This window comes from Bombus flavifrons, chromosome 11 (genome assembly GCF_040668555.2).
Source record: "Bombus flavifrons isolate JBK064 chromosome 11, iyBomFlav1_principal, whole genome shotgun sequence".
Classification (NCBI taxonomy): Eukaryota; Metazoa; Arthropoda; class Insecta; order Hymenoptera; family Apidae; genus Bombus; species Bombus flavifrons.
This window is the reverse complement of record NC_138452.1, coordinates 9,966,071-9,982,326: the sequence shown is the minus strand read 5'-3', so window position 1 is coordinate 9,982,326 and position 16,256 is coordinate 9,966,071. Positions and strand designations below refer to the sequence as shown.

The 16,256-nt window shown below is 32.1% G+C and overlaps 3 protein-coding genes across 16 annotated transcripts; 1 reads left to right on the top strand and 2 right to left on the bottom strand.

Moving 5' to 3' along the window:
• The first annotated feature begins 2 nt into the window (after positions 1-2).
• ATP7 (copper-transporting ATPase 1) lies at positions 3-13,271 on the top strand. 13 transcript variants are annotated; one of them, XM_069124205.1, is made up of 17 exons: positions 65-171; positions 272-481; positions 849-920; positions 1,031-1,085; positions 5,771-6,186; positions 6,264-6,559; positions 6,640-6,861; positions 6,934-7,163; positions 7,226-7,415; positions 7,483-7,716; positions 7,798-8,668; positions 8,747-9,318; positions 9,390-9,593; positions 9,672-9,892; positions 9,979-10,143; positions 11,385-11,520; positions 11,721-12,178. In XM_069124205.1, exons 3-16 carry the CDS (start codon positions 854-856, stop codon positions 11,515-11,517), a joined length of 3,876 nt encoding a protein of 1,291 aa, XP_068980306.1. In that variant the 5' UTR covers positions 65-171; positions 272-481; positions 849-853; the 3' UTR covers positions 11,518-11,520; positions 11,721-12,178. The 13 variants fall into 13 exon arrangements, 9 of the variants coding, with proteins under 9 accessions (XP_068980315.1, XP_068980311.1, XP_068980310.1 ...); XR_011174578.1 differs by lacking the exons at positions 65-171; positions 11,721-12,178 and adding exons at positions 12,571-12,701; positions 12,864-13,271 and having other exon boundaries at positions 322-481; XR_011174577.1 differs by lacking the exons at positions 65-171; positions 11,721-12,178 and adding exons at positions 12,515-12,701; positions 12,864-13,271 and having other exon boundaries at positions 322-481.
• LOC138185326 (putative uncharacterized protein DDB_G0289263) lies at positions 12,458-14,644 on the bottom strand. Of its 2 annotated transcripts, none has more exons than XM_069124215.1 (3): positions 14,199-14,644; positions 13,884-13,978; positions 12,458-13,806 (listed from the first exon to the last, which is right to left on the bottom strand). In XM_069124215.1, the coding sequence occupies exons 2-3, from the start codon at positions 13,968-13,970 to the stop codon at positions 12,511-12,513; spliced, it is 1,383 nt and encodes a 460-aa protein (XP_068980316.1). In that variant the 5' UTR covers positions 13,971-13,978; positions 14,199-14,644; the 3' UTR covers positions 12,458-12,510. The 2 variants fall into 2 exon arrangements, with proteins under 2 accessions (XP_068980316.1, XP_068980317.1); XM_069124216.1 differs by having other exon boundaries at positions 14,249-14,644.
• A 138-nt stretch (positions 14,645-14,782) lies between these two features.
• Positions 14,783-15,905, bottom strand: LOC138185329 (apoptosis regulatory protein Siva). The gene is made up of 4 exons (XM_069124218.1): positions 15,646-15,905; positions 15,378-15,571; positions 15,049-15,206; positions 14,783-14,952 (listed from the first exon to the last, which is right to left on the bottom strand). The coding sequence occupies exons 1-4, from the start codon at positions 15,761-15,763 to the stop codon at positions 14,907-14,909; spliced, it is 516 nt and encodes a 171-aa protein (XP_068980319.1). The 5' UTR covers positions 15,764-15,905; the 3' UTR covers positions 14,783-14,906.
• Between the last annotated feature and the right edge of the window lie 351 nt (positions 15,906-16,256).

Genomic DNA, 16,256 nt, shown 5'->3' with positions numbered 1-16,256 from the left:
AATCTAATAGGAAAGGTGTTGCTGCTGCTGCTGCTGCTACTGAAGTACTAACAATTCAGTGTGATAAATGTGAATAGAAATCTATTGTCTATCTATTGCCTGTGCTGATATTCACATAGTTTATTACTAATCGAATCCATTGATTTCGGTTTAACTATGAATTTTTTATAGGTTAGATTACATTCATTAAGCAATTCTGATAGTATCCAGTTAGAACAGTGTATAGAACAAGAATCCGTTTAACCTAATAAGTTTTGTAAACTTATTTTAGATCACATGTTTATATATATATTTTTGTTTTTTTTAATAATTTATCAAAAGTAAAGTGCATGTTCACAATTGTAATCGGTAAATAAGATTTTGCCAGTAATGTATTCCTCTCTGATGGTGCATTATGTGAGTAAGATAGTGAAAAAAGTGAATCATAAATTGAACTGTTCACTTTGATGGAAACATTTTATTTTCAAATTTGATTTTATTGGTATGTATTCTATTTTTTCATATTTTCTTAATCATGCGTAATAATGTTAAAAATGTATATAGTAATCTTATTTATCGGATATGACAGTTACATATGCATAGTGGCGAATAATAGAGCGAATGAATATTAGCTGATGATTTCATTCATTTTATTGACTATTCCATTTAACAACAGTATTTATTCATTTTTAACTCTTTTCTTAGATTTTTCACGTAACGATTAAAAAATATTGTAGTTACTTATTTATTCTTATCAATTGTTATCAATTATTTAGTGTTTTTGAATTTGGATATATTTGAAAATGGTATTGATCAATCATTTTAATTATACTCTTATATATTTATTTATTTGGAATGTTATTTTACAGAAGAAATGGAATCAGAAATTAATACAAAGACATTAATAGATGACAATCATCAGCTTAATAAAATCAGTACAGGTAATATTATGTATCTGTTACAAGTTATTGCTTGACATAATTTTCACAATGTATTTGCATTAAATAATTGTATCATATTTGAAATCAATGTTTAATCATTGACTTTACAGAACAGGCTGACAGGGAAGATGCAGCAAATGCAAAGCTGACAGTAACAAAAGAAGAGTAAGTGATTTGATCGTACTATGAATATTTAAACAAAATATAACATATTTTTATATTAAAGATTATGAAATATTTTATTATTTTACGATTAATTTTGTATTTAATTTTATATATACGTTTGCGTATCTTTTATAATGCTAATCAAACAGGTTAAATAGCAGAGAAGAATAGAACAAAAATAGTTGCTTTGTACAGAGTAAATATGTGGCATGGATAATTATTGCTGATAGTATTATCGCTTAACTTTAATTATTTAAATATTGCTAATTGTCCAAGGACAAATTATTTTTTTGTTCCGTTAAACTCGTATTGGTAGTTGGTAAGAGGAGACGCGTATATAAAGGAAACGTAACTTTGTTAAAAAAGTAATACATATAAGTTGATCGTATCGAAGACGAAAATAACGCGCGATAGTTTTGAAAATTAAACGACAATGCTTTGATGACGAAACGTGAAGAACAGAAGAATGTTATTGAGTGCTCGTATTTCAAAAAGCACTTGGTGACTCGCAGTAGTTTTATTTTCTAATCGACACAGAGGGATAGATGGATTCGAAATTTGATCGTGATCTGTTGATCGTTCAAACCTATAAGTGTGTAACAAACGTATTTCCTTCGCTTCGCCTATCGAATAACTCCAATTTTATCGCGTATCAATTCGTAAAACATTATGTTATCGTGACGTTCTTTACATTTTAACGATTACTATTTCGATTTATTTTATGCAATTGTATCGTAATGCGGAAGATCGCAAAAACGTGGCGGTATAAATTACTGAATTCTACAAAATACTTGGGGTAAGTCATTCGTTAAATCAATCAATATTATGGATAGCATATCTGTTTCTGATCCTTTAATCCGTATTTTACTTATCAAAGAAGCGATAAAAACTTATCTTTTTGCCAAGAATCGAAATATAATATTAAATATGATATGATTCAATAAATGAAAAAAATAGACGTACAAGGCAATTATACAGCCGAGAAATCTATCCATTCTATCTTTCGCTACGTGGATCTGGAACACCACTTTCTCTCTTGTTCATGCCATTCTTATTCGATCCATTTTCAGGTATATGTACACTTAGTCACAACGAAATCATGCATTCGCTTCCAGCTGTTCAACGCGTTTCGTTCTTTGGCCAGTGTACTATATTCGCTCTTTCATTCGATTGAATTAATTTCATTTTTCATCGAACTCTTTTCAACATAGTTTCGAATTTTTCATGACTCCGTCGTTCGTCTGTTTGCGTATAAATATCATCGAGAATGTGGCATCGTTCAAACGTAGATTCAATGAAAATAATTAAACGCGTTTTTCGACTTCTTTCAATCTATTCTCCGGTCAGTTTAGTTGTCACCGAGTTTTCGACACGAGTTTTATTTTGAAAGACAGTGCTTTTACGAAGCAGTCGAAGAAAAGGAAACAAGATAAAGGCTTGCGGTTTTACGTGTTCCCCGCAATTATACTACGGTCGTAAAGCCATCAAGCATCGAAAAATAGTTCAACAGCGACAAGTAATAGAACCGTGAAGTTAAAAAGAAGAGAAACGATCCGATGTGTATACTTATAGATAACGACGCGAGAAAGCGACATCGGTTTAAGTACCATGCTTTGCTTTGTATAAGTACACATTGAAGCTCAAAGTCGAACGAACGTCTTTTGCAGTTAGACACCACTAAACGAATCGTTTGAGCGTCGAAACTAAATTAAACGAACGAAGAACGATAGGACGAAGCGTTTATTAATGTATAAATCGGGGAAAGTAGGAAGAGTGCGTCGTTATCAGTATCAGCTGCTGTACAACTGTCGAATAGGAAATTAAAATAACATAGAGAAAGTGGAAGAAAGGGCAACGTTAGACGAAACGTGCTTTGCCAGAGTCTTCTATAGTTTCTATAGAGTCTTGTAAATAAAGCTTAAATTCGCTTATGCAAAATTTACACCCGTAAACAAATAAAGGGCAGAGAAGCAAACACTGCAGTTGGTTTCCTTGTTTCGATACTCTATATAAAAGAATTGATAACGAAGAATACATCATCGGTATTTCCATTCGTTACGGTCATTTTCTTATGAAGTGGATTTGTTCGATACATGACGAACAAGATCGTTATAGGATATATATATATATACATACATATATATATACACATATGTGTATGATCTTGGAAAACTGAAATTCCATCTAGGATGATGAAATATCCTTTATCTTTGTGCAAAGTTCACAAGAAATTAGTAGCGAATCGGTCAAATTTCCACTATCAGTCGTTTCCTTGCTTGCAGTTTTACGACGGCAATATGATCGATGAGAATATGAAACTACTTGGGTCAGTACCTTTTCTTTTACTTGTTTCGTAAATTGTTTCAGAAAACTCAACGCTTGAAACGCGATAGAGCGACAGAAGCTTTTCCTCCTTATCTTGCTAATTTGTTTGCAAAATGTATATTGCGCACAATGCAATTAAGGCTATGCTTACAGCGGATGCGTGTTCCGACGAATCAGACGACGAATAGATTCTTACGAGTTTATTAGTATGTTTGTGCATTTCGGTCTTCACGTTTCGTTAGTCAGAGAGAAAGAGAGTGAGAAAGAGAGTGAGAGAGAGAGAGAGAGAGAGAGAGAGCACGCTGTAACCATAGCTTAATAGGTAATTCGTAATAGTACGAATTTAATTTAAATCGAGAGACGACGTTGGCAACGTTCATTTAATCTGTGGATACTTGATGAAGGTTAGAAAACCGCGCGCAGAAAGTGTGACGAGACATTTCTCTTTCGATGCTTCATCTCTTTCCTTTTTTCCTTTCTACGTGTATATACTGGTATGCATCCAAAGCGAGCGTCTGTATCGCGTCTATTCCGAACAATTTCAATGCGGCTACTGTTACAGTATCGTTGGAATACGAGTAGAAGGGAATTTCTAAACTCGAGTATCGTACGAACGAAGTGAGAAAAGGTCGTGCGCAACTGTCCTTGTAGAGAGGAGTAACGAGCGATCGAATAAGTGCCGTGAGCAAAAAGACGGGATCGCGTAGCATGGCGATTAGAGGAGTTATCAGTCGGTCTGTGATATCAATTCCAGTCAAACACACGAACGCGCGTTTGGTTCGCGCCCCACTCGTCGTCATTGCAACGTGTTCGCTTTCAAGGAATGTGTGATCTCGATCTGGCCACAACACTGGCTAATTGTATCCATTGCACGTACAATTCCGGAAATCCTTGGGCTGATCTTATAAAACGATCATGGCTACACGACAAAGGAGCCAATGATCGCGTCTTTGTGAGCGATCCGATAGATTATCTCGTTGATACTTTAGTGTTCGTCGTCCGGTCAATTTTTCCAATCTACGTTTCTTTCTTTTTTCAATTTCTTTTGAAATATTTAACTTCGCCAAACTGCCTATTCTTGTTAGCGCGCTCTTTCGCAAAATTTCAACTGACGCAAGTCAGCACATTTTTCATTACGAATATCCACTTTGCTTTGATAAATATTTTTAACGCGGTCAAAAATTTCTCTTTCGATCATCCCAGCTTTCGTTTACTTTTTTCTTTTTTCCTTCTTATTCTTTGCCCCTTTTCGAGAAAGTACGGACCTGTCGCGAGACTCGGCTTAGTTTTATCATCTCGCGAGCAATGCTTATCGACTTCTAAGAGCTCGTTAGAATGATTTCGTCTAATATCTTGACCCAATGGGATCGTGATTACGCGCGTAATTCCACGGCTATAACGGTCGTCCGTTCTTGAAAGATCTATAAAACCGCAGAAACGGAAACGTGATCATACTTGCAATTAGAAAGATGGACGACGATAGGCAGCCCTTAATTCGAAAAAGATACGACTCAACGAGCTCGTTTTGGTAAGATTTTTCGAATCCTGTAAAGGCAAGATCGTATTTTCGTTATGTATCTCGTTATCTTTCGAATACGTAATAGCGATCGCCAATTACGTCGCGCTTACGACAAGTTCTTCCGTAGCTTCCGCGTTAATCGATGGCGATATTCAGATCTCGGTATAATCTGCTTTAAAGAACAAAGAAGAGATTACCGAACAATCGAAACAGTCGTATCGCGAGAGATCCTGAATCGAGCGCATTATTTTTCTTTATAATTTTCGCATTAACGGACAAACGTGCGAGTTACATAAAACAAAAAGTATTTCCTCATAAGATAAGAGGGAGGAGCGTAGCTTATTTACGTTTCGGGTCGTTGTCAACGATAATATCGCGTTTTTAATAAGACTAATTTTGCTAATTGCTCGTTTAAAATTCGAATCGATGACGAGAATATCATGCTACTCGTCATTTTAATTATTAACGTTCGATTTGAAGGAAAATCACTGTAATTGGAAAGAAATATGTCCCCTCGATCGTATTCTAACATTTAAACGAATAACTCGCTTCGAAGACGACCGATAACGATTACTTTCTCTTATTGTTTATAAAATGAACGATAACTAAGCTGCTTCGGTTGCATAATGCAAGTAGGTACACTAATGTGACCACGATAACTGCTACGATATTTCGATGACGTTCTTTGTTATTTATCGATGTACTTTAATGTCACAAATGCTTATCGCTATAATTAATTCTATTGACTGGACGCAATGTGTATTGCGTATTATCTTTGTAAAGTTGGACGTCTTTCAAAGGCCGGTGAAACTGAAATGAACGATTCTTTCTGATTGTTTAGCGATGGGGAGGACGATACCGATTACGAAGGCACGACACAGATGGTGTACGTTCCTCGGTCGCAGAAAATGAAAGATTCCACGAATACTTCTACTATGAAGGTTAATATCGACGGTATGAGATGCCAGAGCTGTGTGAAGAACATCGAGGGAACCATAGGTAGCCGACCGGAGGTTTTAAGCGTTAAAGTAATCCTAGAAGAGAAGCTCGGCTACATTGAATATAAAGCGGAAAAAATTACGCCGAACGAATTGGTCGAAGCGATAGAGGATATGGGATTCACCGCTTCCCTATGCAGCGACGAAAGTAACTCTACTGAAAACATACAAAAAAATGATTCGTTACAATTAACTATCAGTACTTGTACTATACATATCGATGGAATGACTTGCGCGTCTTGTGTTAAAACTATCATTGGTGAGTACCGAATTTTGTTAAACCGATTCTTCTTGGTATAGTCAAGTTATCGCGTTTCTTTGCAATTTCTGTTGCAGACAATTTATCGGAGAAAGCAGGAATAAAACAGGCGAACGTTAGTTTAGAGAAGAAGGAAGCTACGGTTTCTTACAACGACAAGGATCTAACGGCTGAACAAATATCAGGGTTCGTCGAAGAAATGGGTTTTAATTCGTTTGTTAAAGAAGTAAACGGTAAAGTTCTAGGAGTGGAAACACCAATGAATTTATCGTTAAAAAACAATTCTGCGCAAGAGGAACTTCCGTTGCAAATGAATGGTGGAGGTGATGTAAAGACTCAAAACGAAACAGCAAAATGCTTTTTACATATAACGGTAAATATTACGCGTGAAAATAATCCTGATTCATCTTCGCGTTACTGCTTTGACGTTATGAATCGGTGTATTCCTCAAAGGGGATGACCTGTGCTTCCTGCGTTGCTGCCATAGAAAAACATTGCAAAAAATTATACGGTGTAAATAATATCTTGGTCGCATTGATGGCGGCCAAGGCAGAAGTTGCATTTGATCCGAATAAGATAAGGGCGATTGACATCGCTTCTAGCATATCGGAATTGGGCTTCCCTACTACTTTGATCGAGGAACCTGGCACTGGAGAGGGAGATATTGAATTAAAAGTGAGCTGGTTATTAACTTCCCAAGTTGGCGACACGAAATTGACAACATCGTTCTGAATATTGATTTTACAGATCACAGGTATGACATGTGCATCTTGCGTGAATAAGATAGAATCGACTGTAAGGAAATTACCAGGCGTCCATTCTGCCGCAGTTGCGTTGGCAACTCAACGTGGCAAATTCAAGTACGATGTAGAAAAAATTGGCGTCAGGGACATTATCGAATGCATTAACAAATTAGGTTTCACCGCAATGTTATTTAGTAATAAAGATAAAGAAAACAGAGACTACTTGGATCAGAGGTAAATTTATTTCACGAGTTTTCAAATAAATAGAAATAAGTATATCTTTCGTTTTTATGTAGGGAAGAAATAAACAAGTGGCGGACAGCGTTTTTAGTGTCCTTAATTTTTGGCATACCGTGTATGTTAGCCATGACATACTTCATGGTAATCATGTCTATTGGTGAAAAAACGCACGAAGATATGTGTTGCGTAATTCCTGGTCTTTCCTGGGAAAATTTAATCCTTTTCATATTTTCTACACCAGTCCAGGTAATTCCGAATATTTCTTTATAAATTAAGAAATTAAGTAGAAATCTTGACAAACTGATATTTATAGTTTTTTGGTGGCTGGCATTTTTACGTTCAAGCGTACAAAGCTTTGAAACACGGTACGACTAATATGGATGTATTAATTTCTATGACTACTACGATATCTTATTTGTATTCAGTCGCCGTACTTGCAGCAGCTATGATAATGCAGGAACACGTTAGTCCTCAGACATTTTTTGATACTCCTCCCATGTTGTTAGTGTTCATCAGTTTAGGAAGATGGTTAGAACATGTCGCAAAGGTTTTCAATCTTTTATCAAACACTGTGCTTACGTTGATATAACTGTCACAAAAATTAATAAAAAGCAATTAATTTTTTCAGGGTAAAACATCGGAGGCGTTATCGAAATTGTTGTCTTTGAAAGCAACGGACGCGGTCCTGGTTACTTTGGGCCCTAACAATGAGCTACTATCTGAACGTTTGATCAGTATAGATTTAGTACAACGAGGCGATGTCCTAAAAGTAGTGCAAGGTGCCAAAGTTCCCGTCGATGGTAGAGTTTTATCAGGCAATTCTACTTGCGACGAGAGCCTAATTACCGGGGAAAGTATGCCGGTACCAAAAAAGAAGGGATCGGTTGTAATAGGTGGCTCGATAAATCAAAATGGCCCGCTTCTAATCACTGCCACGCATACAGGAGAACACACGACATTGGCACAAATTGTACGATTAGTAGAAGAGGCACAAACGAATAAGGCACCTATCCAACATTTAGCCGATAAGATAGCTGGTTATTTCATACCTCTTGTTATAGTTGTTTCTATAGTAACTTTACTCGTTTGGATAATAGTGGGATATGTAAATGTAAACAGTTTACCAATCTCGCACAACGATCAAATCAAAAAACACGGAATGAATAGAGAAGAAATTATATTTCAATATGCTTTTCGAAGCGCGCTTTGCGTATTAGCGATAGCTTGTCCATGCGCGTTAGGATTGGCTACGCCAACTGCTGTTATGGTTGGTACTGGAGTCGGAGCATTAAATGGTATCTTAATAAAAGGTGCTGAACCTTTGGAAAATGCGCACAAAGTTAAATGTATTGTATTTGATAAGACCGGAACAATAACACATGGTATACCAATGGTAACAAAGATAAATCTCTTTGTAAATGAAACAGCTTATTCACTAGCAAAGTTCTTAGTCATTATCTGTACAGCTGAAACAAATAGCGAACATCCGATCGCATCAGGTAAAATATTGAAAATACTTATATTTTTATATATTATGTCTAGCGTACAATTTTCAATAAACTGCTTTTTATCTTAAGCAATTGTGCGATACGTGAAGGAAACAATAGGCTCTGAAACAACTGGACAATGCATGAATTTTCAAGCAGTTGCTGGTTGTGGACTTAAATGTAAAGTATCACATATTTCAACTACGTTGGCCGATGCATTAAAATCTGATAAGATTCTTAACTATATTAACGAGGTAAAAAGATTACCTTCTGGGACGCATAACTTAAATAATGTGTCGATCGATGTTACGCCAATTTCGAGCACGAGACAAAATTTGGAATTGTTGCTAAGTCCGGATTCCCATGGTGACCAGACTAATCCTGACGATGTATATGAAATTTGCGTTGGTAACAGAGAGTGGATGCGAAGAAATGCTATTAATATACCACAAGAAGTAGAGTTGAAAATGGTTATTGAAGAAGATCTAGGACATACTGCTGTTTTAGCAGCAGTGAATAATGTACTGGTGGCTATGATCAGCGTAGCAGATACGGTTAAACCAGAAGCCCATCTGGCAATCTATACTTTGAAAAAGATGGGTTTAGAAGTCATTCTTTTAACAGGAGATAATAGAAAGACTGCTGTTTCTATCGCTAGACAAGTAAGCTTCCTTTCGCTCAATGAGTTCGCTTATGACTTTTTATCAATTCATAATATCTATTATTCATGTAGGTTGGTATTACTAGAGTATTTGCAGAAGTGTTACCTTCGCACAAAGTTGCCAAAATTCAGCGTTTACAAGATCAAGGCTTAAGAGTTGCAATGGTAGGAGATGGTGTTAATGATAGTCCTGCCCTTGCACAATCAGATGTTGGCATTGCAATATCTTCTGGTACAGATGTTGCTGTGGAAGCTGCCGATGTAGTCCTCATGCGAGTGAGTTAAAAATTAAATGAAAAAGTTTCGATATTTTATATTTATACAACAAATACTCTATTAATAACAATTTTTTAGAATGATCTTCTAGATGTTATTGCGTGTCTGGATCTATCGAGAAAAACAGTTCGTCGAATAAGGTTGAATTTTTTATTTGCTAGTATCTATAATTTGTTGGGTATTCCTATTGCTGCCGGAATATTTAGTTCTTTCGGATTCTTCCTTCAACCTTGGATGTCGTCAGCGGCGATGGCTTTAAGCTCAGCGTCTGTAGTTGGTAGTTCTTTGTTATTAAAATTGTAAGTACCACATAAAAAAGAAATAGTTTTGCATTCAAGGAATACAGTATTTGTAAATTTCAATGTTGTTTATTTTATTTTCACAGGTATCGTAAACCGACGAAGACCACTTTAGAAACATCAGAATATTTATCAGCGATGCATGCCCATTCTACTGCAAGAATGATTGATTTAGATACAATATCTCTTCATCGTGGTTTAGATGATACTGTAATACCTATTATGCATAGATCAACATCGACATTGTCCAGGTATGCCCAAACCCCTTCTATGCTCTCGAAATTTGTGCAGAACTTTAATAATCCTACTGCCTAATAGAATTACGGCAAAACTGACATCATACATTCGTGTTGCTTTCTTAATTGTATCATACTAATATCAAGGTGGTAGTTCTATTAAATTTTATGTGCTTGTTATTTATCATTTATATTATTAATATATTAAACTAACAAAGATATTAAAAATATTTAATTTAAATAACTAGTGATTATAGTAGTAAAACTACTATCCTAGTTGTAATATGTTTCATAACTTAAGTAGCAAATTTTCTATTGATATCTCAACATTTTAATTGCATTGTGAATGAGTAAAACAGGCTGTGAACTTTAAATTAAACTTATGGAATTATCTTTCTAATCAAATGGAGACTTATTGTTAACTACATTTAAAACAATATAAGACTGACTGAAAAGGAACTTTATCAAACAAAAACTTGGTGAAACATGTCGCTTCCTGTTGTAAATAATGTGCTAAAACAACAATTGATACAGGAGCAATTTTACTATACTAAACTGTAAATATTGTATTAAACGTAAATAATTGATATTAAATAAGCTATTTCTTACTGTACATCGATTCCAGTTATTGTAAGAAAAAAAATACATATATATATATTTTGTAAATAAATATTCATATCTTTTGAACATGTATATGTTATCTATTAAATAATAATAATATTATTTGATCCTCAGGATTGGTTTTCAATTTTTGTACATATATTCTTCTGCACGCTTTTACCGTAGCTACTTTTTATGATCTGCATATGAACTGGAAATTGTGTTGAAGGTTTATAATATTGCAGCAATATTTTTGATTGATTGCAAGAGGAATAAATTATAGCACCTTTTTTCTTGGGCTAATTTGGCTGTGTATCCAGTTAATTTGCTTACAGCAAATAGCAGTGACGTATAAAGTATGTTGTAACTAATTTGGTTATTGAATTTATATTTCATACAATACCTGAAAATTTAACTTTCTTCAAATGCTTATATTACTGCAAAATTATTCATTAACAATATGATATTTAGATCGCTTGTATAATATTTTACTGTATCTGTAGCTTAACATAGAAAAATGTGACAAATAGTTATAAGATACAGTCTCATCTTTAAGTATAAGATAAGGTAATACAATATTTTAATTTATACATTGATATTTCAACGTTTCTGGAATAAATTTAATAATTTGTTTGCCTTGTTCAATTCAATTGCAGGCTATTTAGGAGATCTAAGGACAATGTAGAGGGTCGTCTCCTAGGTGAAGATATTGATGAAATTGATTTGGTAACAGATTTTTCTGGATATCGAAAAAATATAAAGGACCATACAAACATAACACCCTTATGACTTGTAAGGATCTTTTTTATATAATTCATATTATTTCTTATTCTGTGCATGTGTGTGTGTGCGCGCGCACGGACATTTTTTTGCCAATAACATAATAAACTGACGTTTAATCAAATTTTTGTTATAATATCTTATTCTCAATATAATCACGAAGTTTTCAGTTTCAGAATATATTTTGTAATTAACTATTAAATTTTTAATAGGTTTTACAAAAGGAAACGAAAGCAAGCAAAATGCGAAGAACCTTAATAGTGCTTTCATAAATTCATTGTGTTCTTTTACATTAAGCTCATGAATAGTATTATCATTTTTACGTTTTTTATTTCAAATGAAATTATTAATAACTTTTTGTATTGCATTATATGTATTTTGTACTTAACATTTTTTATATAAAAAGATGCAATAATTCGTTTGTAAGAAATCAAAAGAGGTTTTGTATGAAAATCATTAATATATTTCAATACTGAGTATTGTGAAAGTGATACTTAAAAGGTTTATTGGGACCATGTTTTAATTTAATTAAGTACAAACTTGAAACGCTTTAAATTTTATCATAGTATATGTTTTATTTGTTACAAAAACATAATGAATTTTTACAACTTATAGATTATATAAATTGTAATTAAAATTCTCAACTCGAATATTGCTTAATAAACTATAATACCTCAACTTATATAATTATATTCACGCGCAGTTGTTTTTTACCTATTATAAATTTTTAAATATGTTTATTTATAAAAACTCAAACTGATATATCTATAGAAAATGAAACGAGAAATAATTGTGTAGTATAACTTGTACATTAATATATTATGTTTTCTCTGTATTTAAAACTAAACTATGTATATTAAATACATTTTCGAGATTTATACTATATATTGTTAAGTATGTATATATATATATATATATATATATATCTTCAAATATTTATAGTAAAAAAATATATAAAATCTTGTATAAATTTAAAGAGTAATATTTAAATATTATAATATTTTAGTTGTACTGATTGGCCATATTAGCATGCAATGGAATAAATGCATTTGTTTGTGACAGAATATCATCTGAGATCACAGTTGAATTTGTATTGTAAGCATTAAAATCCGCCTGAATATTACCGACATCCTCATTGGAAATATATGGCAAATTTTTATTGCCCAACACAGAATATGTCTCTGTATGAATAGGTAAGTTTAAATTACCTTGTTCTTCTAAATGATTTCTTGTCAATGGCAACTGATGAGGAGCAACCAAATTTTTCATATCAAGACATGATTCTAAATTATTGATGTGAGGAATACAAATTGATTGTACATTTTTTGATTGGTAATTATTGTTATTATTGATAGGAGCCACATTATTGCATTTATTTAAATAGTAATCATTGTAAAAGTTTGGATTCAACGAAAAATTGTTATACTGCAACGAATAGTGTATATCATTTTGTTGTGGAATTTCACTGTTGGTTAAATTTTCATATTGTGTATCAGGTATGTTACAAAGTAAATTCTTATTCATATATCTGCAATTTTGATGTTGTTCAGAGGTAATATCTTGTGACTTTATTAAATTGCATGAAAACTGTGTCTTTTCTGCATCAGAAACTTTCTTAGCATCTACTTTGGATTGAGCACAATATTGTATATCATTTAATATATCTAAGTTATTATGTGATTGCATATTATAGTTCATATATAAATGATTATAATTGCTACTGTGTAAAAAGTTCTGATCATTATAAAGATATTTATTTTGTATTCTGTTGTCTATATTATTTACTTGAGGGGTTTCTGTACATTTCAGTACATCCTGTTTTACATTTGATTGCAGAATTTCATACACCTTTGGATTTTCTTCTACATGTTGATTTTTATTAAAGGTGTTAGAATATGAATTTGCAATTGTTTCCCCACTGTTTTCAGGCTTTGCTTTTTGTATATCAGAAAACTGATCATAACAATGATTTTCTTTAAACATATCACGTGTATTAACAAGAAGGCTTGTAAATGGTGGTAAGTTCTTATTAATTTTATAATGTCCATCGGATTTATATTTTGCAAATAACATATACAATTCATCTTGTGTAAGCATTGGATATTTTAAAGATTTTTTGAACAATAGATTTAACTGCTGAATTTGATATTTATATGCTTTCGCATTATATTTGAGTATCATGTTTGAAACACTTATTTGTTTACTAACTTTCTGACACTCTTTTGTGCCCTTCTGTTTTACCTTTTGTTTCATATTCATTTTTTGGGATAAATCGTATTCTGTTTTCTCTTTAACATTCTATAAGTACACGATCTACTGTTAGTTTTAATTTCTATCGCTAATAATAAAATTTTAAGATAATGTAAATATCTTACCAAAGTATTGTTTTTTGATATGTTATTAGTATCTCCATCTTCATTGATTTGTACCGGTAACTTTGATGCTTTCCTTCTTTTAATCATATCAGTATCTGAATATAAAAAGAAATTTATAATATAATAATTAATCTAATATAATAATTAATCTAAAATGAGAAATCCATTTCACACTAATTATTAGAATTGTGTTCTGAAAATAATTTTTAAATTAAAATGAACGATATAAATACATATTATATGGAAATGTAATTTTGTGATACATGTAAATGCAATATAATAACTGAAAGTAATGTAGATATTAATATCTCCTACCGTTGCTGGTCTAAATTTAAAATCTTTCGTTTGAAAGACGGCTTACTTACTGTCACTCAGATTTCTTAGAGAACCCACGTGAATATGCGATAACGGTACGTATATATGTATACAGAAATACAAATACGTTTCCGCTCTAAGTATTTATTTTATTTGAAATGTTTTGTTAATTTTCTTATTCATTTACGAAATTTAAATTATTCAATACAACTGATCATTTGCAATATATCATATATTATAAATCAACGATTGCTGATTTCTTAAATCATTCTGAATTCGTCGAAATTATAGTAACGTTTTATCATACGTATTTTAGTGAATTTCTCTTTTTTATGGGGTATTATCTGAATGATAGTCTTTTGTTTTTCCCTATTAGTTTTAATTTGTACATTTCTAACTTCCAATTAAGCAATGTCATAATTGTGATGAATTTCTGTCTAATTTTCTTCGTGATGAACAACAAACATAACATTTATTACATATGCAAAAGTAAGTTCACATCAAATAGTACATATTTTTTTTAATGACAAGAATAGGATGCGGGAAGGATAACAGGTAATTCTGTCATTTAATACACTTAATACTACATTGTATATATTGTATTATAATTAATTTTTTTAATTAATTTAAGATCCTTTATATTAGCCAATGTGAGTAGAAATATGTAACTTACAAAATGAGTATAAAAAATATACATATATATAAGCCCTATTTATAACAATTAAGGCATTTAGTTTGTTCTTCGTAATCATATCTGTAAAAAAAAAAAAAAAGAAAATAAAGAAAAATGAAATGCTCCAAATATTTATATATATATATATGTATATATTCCAAGATTAAGCTAACTTACGTAGGCAGGGAACAGTTTTGACAAAATAGTTCTGAGCAACTAATACACTCAAAGAGACAAGAATTACATAAAATTTGATCACAATATGAACATTTGCTGAACATATTTTGATCTATCACTCGACTGCATTCACAAAGATCATACTTTGGTCGAACATCCTTACAGGATATAAAGGAAAAGAGAAAGGTGTTAATTTTATCATATTTTAAAATCTCTATACATATAGGTTGGATTATATTGGATTAATGATAAATGTTTGTAATATCGATAATAACAATAAATTTATGATAGATAGATTTTACTATTGTTAATAAGTGTAAATAACTTACCTTTATAGCTTTATCCGCTCCTAATAATTCTAGTTTACTATTCAACACCATTTGTTTTGAGATACGTTCATTTTTGGATTTGCACGAAGAAGGAGTTCTCGATGATGGTACATCGATAGAATTCAATTCCATAGAAGTACTTAATCTTCGTGACAGTACTTTTACACCTTCTTTCAATAAATCCATTGTTTTATCTATATGAAATAGAATAAACAGAGTGTATATTATTATAATATCGGTTAATATTCGTATATTATAACCTCCGTACCATAAACATTCTTCATTCGTTCCTCTTGACACACGCCGTTGTCTATTTGCTTCTGGCCTACGTGTACTTTTAATTGGGGTAGTAAATTATCTTCAAAAGGACATGGACGTTTCGGCATTCTTTAACTTAATTTAACTTAATTAACAGCAGTTCAATAACTCAGTTCAACAAATGCAGATTAAAATTTTCATAATATCGTACCACGGAAAAGTTGACTCGACAGAGCAACCAACCATATAGCTCATACAGAAGTTTATGTATATGTAGTCGTGTAATTTGATGTAGTGTTACAATCTTTCCACCTTTCTACCTTATGCTTAAATTACAAATTTAAAACAAAAACAAAGTTAAATACATTTGTCGTTAGATTATGAAGTTTTTAATATGAAATTACTTGCAATTATTTAAGTTGTTTTTATAATTGTTTTCATAACGTAAAGAATTTTCCTATACATATAAATAATGCGATATGCATTAAAAATAAAATGATGCAATAAAAAATAAATACATATTTAATCATCAGAGTTTAACTATTTGTTATATTATGTTGCATATATGAAATGTATAGAGGTGATATTTATATTATAATTTAGGAATTAAGTTTACAACGG

Coding starts and splice junctions, on each gene's coding strand:
- LOC138185326 (XM_069124215.1), bottom strand. CDS start 13,970: ATGATTAAAAGAAGGAAAGCATCAAAGTTACCGGTACAAATCAATGAA. Junction 13,807..13,883: donor TATCAAAAAACAATACTTTG/GTAAGATATTTA, acceptor GTGTACTTATAG/AATGTTAAAGAGAAAACAGA.
- LOC138185329 (XM_069124218.1), bottom strand. CDS start 15,763: ATGCCGAAACGTCCATGTCCTTTTGAAGATAATTTACTACCCCAATTA. Junction 15,207..15,377: donor GAGCGGATAAAGCTATAAAG/GTAAGTTATTTA, acceptor ATATCCTGTAAG/GATGTTCGACCAAAGTATGA. Junction 14,953..15,048: donor CAAAACTGTTCCCTGCCTAC/GTAAGTTAGCTT, acceptor TTTTTTTTACAG/ATATGATTACGAAGAACAAA.
- ATP7 (XM_069124210.1), top strand. CDS start 854: ATGGAATCAGAAATTAATACAAAGACATTAATAGATGACAATCATCAG. Junction 6,560..6,639: donor AATGCTTTTTACATATAACG/GTAAATATTACG, acceptor TATTCCTCAAAG/GGGATGACCTGTGCTTCCTG. Junction 7,717..7,797: donor GGTTAGAACATGTCGCAAAG/GTTTTCAATCTT, acceptor TAATTTTTTCAG/GGTAAAACATCGGAGGCGTT.